Source organism: Corythoichthys intestinalis, chromosome 11 (assembly GCF_030265065.1).
Source record: "Corythoichthys intestinalis isolate RoL2023-P3 chromosome 11, ASM3026506v1, whole genome shotgun sequence".
Classification (NCBI taxonomy): Eukaryota; Metazoa; Chordata; class Actinopteri; order Syngnathiformes; family Syngnathidae; genus Corythoichthys; species Corythoichthys intestinalis.
Window position 1 is genome coordinate 37,863,164 of NC_080405.1, and position 6,593 is coordinate 37,869,756.

The window sequence follows — 6,593 nt, forward strand, 5'->3', positions numbered from 1 at the left end:
ACAAAGATAATTCAATCTAATTATTATCCAACAAAAGAACACATTTGACCTTTTCCTGGGCTAAAGAGCTGAAAATGTGTTCTCCAGTTGTTAAAAGTCAAATGTCAAACACAAGTTTCATAAACCTACATTTAAAACTAAAACAGTTCTTACAGAAGAATTCAGGATGCAGCTGCTATAGTGGAGGAAAAAAAACAGGTGGTTCTTATGTCAAAGAGGAAATTAAAATATTATGTTTACTATTAATACAACTTAAGCCTGAACTAACAGTACGGACTGACATTATTCAACATGACCCAGACTGGACATTTTCACGTTGTACAATAACTGAGTTCCGGAGTGCAGAGCAGGAGCTAAAATAAAACTTGAACTTACTCAACTTCACAACTGATTGAAACACAATGTGACTATTGTGTGGAAGTAAATGAAGATACAATACACAGGAGCTAATCATTTTGATATTTTATTTATTCAAATCACATTAAAAAAAAAAAAAAAAATCACTTCAGAACTGCAGTTTTTGAAAGCGTGGAGCACTTGAATTCACATTTTTTTGCTTGATAGTTACTGTAAGTGTTTCTTTTTAAATGACGGTAAGACAAGAACAAAAAAAAAAAAACTGATTTACACAAAAATTCTTTCAATAGTGCCCTAAATGTAAAATTGGACATCCAATTTGGCAGTTTACACTCAGACGTAGACATCTCCGAGCGAGGGCATTTTTTCACCTTCGACTGCTGCTAAGTTTTCAGTGAAAACGACAGTTTAAAATAACACTAATCAGTAAAAAAGACATTTCAAAAATCACAGTGCTACTGATCATGTTATTAGTGCCAAAACTCAATGAAAATGTCATATCATTTTTTTAAAACATTTTTTTGTGTCCAGGATCCGCAAGCATTGTACTTTTTCTTAATAAATAATGTCCAATAAGGAATATAAAAACAACTGTAACATCCATTTTGAACTGTTGAAGGAGGTTAAACCTACATAAATACAGTTAGCTTAAATAAATAAATTAAAAAGTATAAATAAACTGTTTACTGTACAGAAAAAAAGGAAAATAATGCGCTTGTTTGGGAAAATACAAAATGCTGCCTTTTTTTTTCCAGACAAAAATTGAGATTTCTCTTTCTTGTTGTCGAACATTTTCAGTTCAGTCTGAAACTTCTTGTCATGAAGCAGCAAATGTTCCTTTTTCTTCTTCTTCTTGTCATTTTTAAGTGCCTGCCACACTTCCATTCAAGTCCATCCTCTGGCCCGTCCAGTATTCCACTTTCACATGTGGCCACCTTCTCCTGAGGCCTGCAGGAATATGCTGAGCTGTCCATTTTTTTTCCATGTGAACATCCAACAAGGGGTGATGCGGACACCCCTTGTTTCCCTTCTTCATCCGCTTGTGTTCCTTTGCTTTTCTTCAGGACCTCCTTCCGTGGTTCTCTCTCTTTCTATTTTGAGGTAGTATCTCCGCTCCTTTGCCTAACAGGAGAGAAAACACAGTAAACAATGAGCTAAGCATTTCAATCTATATAAAAAAATGAAGGAAATGTGTGTTATTGTGCGATATTAGCCCTGATCTTTACTACACTATCAAAAATAAGTCCACTTTTCGAGTCTTTTTTTTTTATTCTTTAGCGTAAAATCATTATCGTTGAGTAAAGATCGTTGTATGACGTTAGCCGCTAACGTTAGCCAGTGAGATAGTACTTAGTTCTGTTGTAGCTTCATACAACGATCTCTACTGGATCTACATCGGAAAGGTTTGTAAGGCAGATAAGGTCAGAAACCGATATCTACCAAAGTGTATCAGACATTTTAACTTGTAAGTCCGTTCGAAATTGTGTTCGTCTTTAATGATTGGCATTTGTTTTTGTTTTTTAGTTTTTTTTTTCTAAGCTTTCCCAACCACCATACTTAAGTCCTACATTGAACATGCAATTCAAAGGGCAAGCAAATGTCTTATTACCATATTTTCGGACTACAGGGCGCACCCAACTATAAGCCGCACCTACGACATTTTAAAGAAAACTGTATTTTTTCATACATATATAAGCCACAGGGTTGAAAGTGGAGGTTACAGTTAGAGTCTAGTACTTATATTGTGGACTAATTCCAAAATTTCTTCGAAAAAAAAACAGAAAATCAGCTAATATTATGGGTTTAAGAATACATCGATCTGGATCAATACATTGATTGGTTAAGCAACAATCCAATTAAATCGATCAAAATGGAAAATATTGATCATCTAGATATGCCATTTTGTCAAAAATGTTTTCATTTACCGTATTTTTCGAACTATAAGTCGCAGTTTTTTTCATAGTTTCGATGGGGGTGCGACTTATACTCTGGAGCGACTTATATGTGAAATTATTAACACATTATTATATCATTTCACACGTTATTTTGGTGTTTTGGAGTGACACTGATGGTTTGGTAAACTTGTTAATATGTTCTTTATGCTATAATTATCTGAATAACTCTTAATAGCTATGTTACCTTAACATACCGGCCACGTTTGCATTTCATTGTTCATGCATCATGTAACATTATCATACTGTACACTTATTCATCATGCGGTTCTCTATTTTATTTTAAATTACCTTTCAAGATGACATATCTGTTCTATGTGTTGGATTTTATCAAGTAAATTCCCCTCAAAAATGCGACATACTCCGGTGCGACTTATATGTTTTTTTTCCTCTTCATTGCGCACTTTTGGGCTGGTGCAACTTATACTTCGGTGCGACTTATAATCCGAAAAATACGGTAAATGTCTGAAATGTTTCAGCAAAAAAAGTTTTCAAATTTCTCCAAATTGCTTTACATTTTTTATTGTTTTCGGTGAAACGCGATTATGTTTCATACATTGTATTCAATCGATCCACGTTAGATATCGACATCATGAATTTGGTGATTTATTTATTTGGTGATTGATCCTTTAACTAAGAATGTACTCACCCTTCTTTGTCTCTTCAGTGGTTGGATGCTAACCCTAACTTGACCTTCTCCTCATTCTCTACATCATACGCTCCCCGCTTGTGAAACCTGGAATCAATGAGAAAACGGGCTTAAAGGCTATTTAGGCCTGATTGTTACGCGTATCATCCTTTTCGATTCCCTGCATAACTCTAATGTGCGCATGTATGTGAACCTGCGTAGGTGTATTCTATGTGGTGTGGGGCTCACCTCAGCATGAGTAAAAGGCCGATGATGGTTAGGCAAATGGATGAGAGCACCACGGCCACCACGGCTAGAGCTGTGGTGCGGTTGTAGCCTTCTTGAGGCCTCTCCACGGGCAGGGTGAAGAATTCGCACCTTTCCCCAGAGTAACTCGGGTGGCACCTGCAAATGTAGTGGAAGGTACGTCATTGGCTGCCCATTGATAGTAATAAAAGAAATGAGATCTGCTTTAAAAATGAACTGTTTATACAATGACGGTAAATGACCACATAGTAACTTTGGCATATTCCTGTTGTAACTGCTTTAAAGTTATTTAATAATGATCTATTTGGCTCAGGGGCACTGGAAGTCACTCACAGCAAGGGGTGCTGAGGATCTTTTTTTAGTTTTTCCCAACCAAAAACAGCCGTTTCAGGGCAAATTTGTAATGCTCGCGCGTTTTCTCCAAGGCAGTACACACGAATGCTGGATAGTTCATGTACTACTACTAGGCTACTACAAAGACAGCGTTCTATCTCACCTACAGTATGTGTTGGAGTTTTGTTTTGGAAATAAAAGCGCCATGTATTATAACGCAATTCCCCGCAGCTAGACAGCGCAATGACACACAGACAGATTTGAAAACTAAAAGGTTCAGTAAGCCTCTGTTTAACACCCCTTTTCACAAATAGCGCCTTATTCAACATGAACTGTTAGCAAGCAAGTTGTAAGGTGGTGACCATGTTATTAAAAAAAAAAAAATTAATCCCCAAAGTTAAAAACGCTATTGTTTCAATATGTTTTATTTATTTATTTTTTACCCACCTAAACATGTTTTTCCCCCCAACACCAGGACTCAGCACCCCACTTTCTGACCCACTGAATTGGCTGCCATTCAGGACAATAGATGTACAATTCGTTTTGACTGTGAGAGGCTTCACATGTCAAAAACTGGAAATTTAGTTATCTTGCAAGTTATCTTGCGCGCAGAACTCACATTTGGGCAAGTGCTGCAACGATTAATCGATTAAAAAAAAAATTCAAATTAAATTTTGCTGCTTCGAGTATTTGTTTAATTAAAGTGGCTTTGTAATGTTTTGTTTTGTTTTTAAAGTGTTTGCATTTAGTTGTATTGATTTGGGTACATACATTGCCCTTTAGTCTGCCTCATTTCACATGGCTGAATCCATCTGCTCCCTGTTAAGACCAACATAAGCTAAGTTTTTGTTTGAGCTAATGTTTTTTTTTTTTTAAGCATTTGTAATTTAGTTTATAGGTATATTTAGCTGTTTTGGGGGGGGTTGTGTCGGAACCATTTATTAAGAGTATTGTTAAAAAAAAAAATTTGCATTTTATATCATTTAAGCTAGTGGACTTTCGCTATGTAATTGCTCTTTTTTCTGTACAAAAGTCATTTATTTATTGTTTTATACCGTTTGAGGCTCAGCTCAGGTGTTTTAATTTTTTATGTTCCTTATCTGATTACTCTATTAATTGAACTAACAAGTTGATCGATTAATTGACCACTAAAATAATCGATAGCTGCAGCCCTAATTTGGACCACAAAAATTAGACGGAATGACAGCTCATAACTTGTAAGTCAAGGCGTGGCTTTTGCTCAAACTATTCAGCAAAGGGTGAGTGCAGGTTTTCAATTCAACCAATCAATATGACTTTTCTCACCAATCTGGAGTTTTACAAGTTTTGCAATCAGGTGCTGCTTGTTTCAGCAGAAGCCTTGTTGGTTAAACTTGAAGGGAACCCAATTGTGATCAATTCCTTTCAATTTCTATTATTTCCATGTAAATGTTTGCAACATTTTGAAAGATGATCCAAAAGTTGATGTGGTACTCACACACAGGAGGGAAGTCGGATGTCCCTCAGGTATTGACAGGTGCCGTGGATACAAAAATCTTTAAACTTTTTCAAGCAGGGATTCCTCTTCTTTCCTTTCCCTTTTCCCTTCTTCCTTCCCTTTCCTCGCCTTCTCTGTCCTTCTGTGTTTTCTGCCTCCGGGATAGCAGATGGATCTCGGGGCTTACTTGACATAGCAACTATAAAAAAAAAATTGTTAGCCAATCTGATAAAAGTGTCATTATCTGTGATGATTCTAAAGATCTCACCTCTTGGCATTTCCACTTCATAATCCCCTGACGTGCTGTCCTCATATTCGTCTCCGTAGTATTCATCATCATACTCCTCATCCTCGTCCTCCTCCAATGGAGTAACTGTGCTCTCCTCCGCCGGCCTTCCATCTTTGCTTACGTCCTGGAAGTTGATGACAGATGTGTGCCGCTGTCTGTCACTGTCATACCGGTCCACTGCCGCCCCACATGCCAGTTTGGACGCCACTGGATGGGAAAGAAACAATAGAGTTAGAAAGGATATTGACTAGAGTTGGAGTTAAGTTACAAGTGTGCCAAGGTGGGCGGACCAAAGTGGACAAGTTCAAACATGCTCCTGAGGATTCGAAAGAGGGGTTGGACTAACAGAACTAGGTTTTTTTAAGTTAGTGGCATCAAAATAGTGGTGGACAACTACCATTCTGGGGGTGTTGGATCTAATTCACTGCCTTGCTAAAGGGCACATAACAGCAAAATTACCATTACTTGTGGCATATTTCTAAGCCACCTATCAAATTTGATCATAAATCATTCATGTAAGTGAATACCAATTTCCCAAGTGACAGTATATAGTATACAATAAAATGTTTACCCACAGTCCTGAGCCTCTACATTGACCAGTTGTGAGCAGACAGTAATGTCAGGCAAGAATATGAGTTAAAAATAAATAGGATCCAGTTACATAAAAGCACGCTTTAAAATAGCGAGACACCCCTATACCTCCTGGCATCGAGAATAAGGGTTAGCAGGTTTACAAGTCATTTTAGAGCCTGAGGCATTTTTTTAAATAACATATATAGAAAAAAAACGTTAACAGTAAACTCACCAAGAGCGTGAAGCAGCAAAAGGATAACACTCCAAATCCTCATGATGAAAAGACTTGAGGTAAAGCGAAGCTTAAAAAATAATCAAATGAGAAATAATCCTCTTGTCAGTTTATTCCGCCGGGTTGCGACGCTTTGGTGGTATTTGGCGCAAGGAGCGCGTGTGTAGTGCGGAGGGAAAGCGTTTCAAATGAGAGGCTGCGGCTTATTTAAAGGCCATTTGCCATTGTGGCCACGCCCACACTCAGACACGCACACACACCGTGTTGGTTCTTCAAAATACATATTATAATTGACTCTAAAACATGGAATATTGAAACAAGATAAACAAAGTACAGTAATAAAGAACATTAAAGCCGTAGTGAATGACACTTAGGTTTTTATCATAAAATATTGGGTAAACAGCAGCCTAAAATGCGGTTCAACTGTGCACTGAGCACTGTGGCTTGGGGGATTCACAGATTATAAAGTCAACAGAGTGAAAATC

The 6,593-nt window shown here is 37.3% G+C and overlaps 1 protein-coding gene across 2 annotated transcripts; it reads right to left on the reverse strand.

Moving 5' to 3' along the window:
• Positions 1-459: 459 nt before the first annotated feature.
• On the reverse strand, positions 460-6,282 carry hbegfa (heparin-binding EGF-like growth factor a). Of its 2 annotated transcripts, XM_057849411.1 has the most exons (6): positions 6,109-6,282; positions 5,283-5,510; positions 5,015-5,213; positions 3,187-3,342; positions 2,959-3,045; positions 460-1,479 (listed from the first exon to the last, which is right to left on the reverse strand). In XM_057849411.1, the coding sequence occupies exons 1-5, from the start codon at positions 6,149-6,151 to the stop codon at positions 2,973-2,975; spliced, it is 699 nt and encodes a 232-aa protein (XP_057705394.1). In that variant the 5' UTR covers positions 6,152-6,282; the 3' UTR covers positions 460-1,479; positions 2,959-2,972. The 2 variants fall into 2 exon arrangements, with proteins under 2 accessions (XP_057705394.1, XP_057705395.1); XM_057849412.1 differs by lacking the exon at positions 2,959-3,045.
• Positions 6,283-6,593: the final 311 nt, after the last annotated feature.

What these genes read in the sequence shown, in the direction of transcription:
- hbegfa (XM_057849411.1), bottom strand. Translation starts at nt 6,151, where the DNA reads ATGAGGATTTGGAGTGTTATCCTTTTGCTGCTTCACGCTCTTG. An exon ending in TGAAGTGGAAATGCCAAGAG is followed by an intron (nt 5,214 to 5,282) that starts GTGAGATCTTTA and finishes TTTTTTTTATAG; the next exon opens with TTGCTATGTCAAGTAAGCCC. An exon ending in GGCCTTTTACTCATGCTGAG is followed by an intron (nt 3,046 to 3,186) that starts GTGAGCCCCACA and finishes CATTGATTCCAG; the next exon opens with GTTTCACAAGCGGGGAGCGT.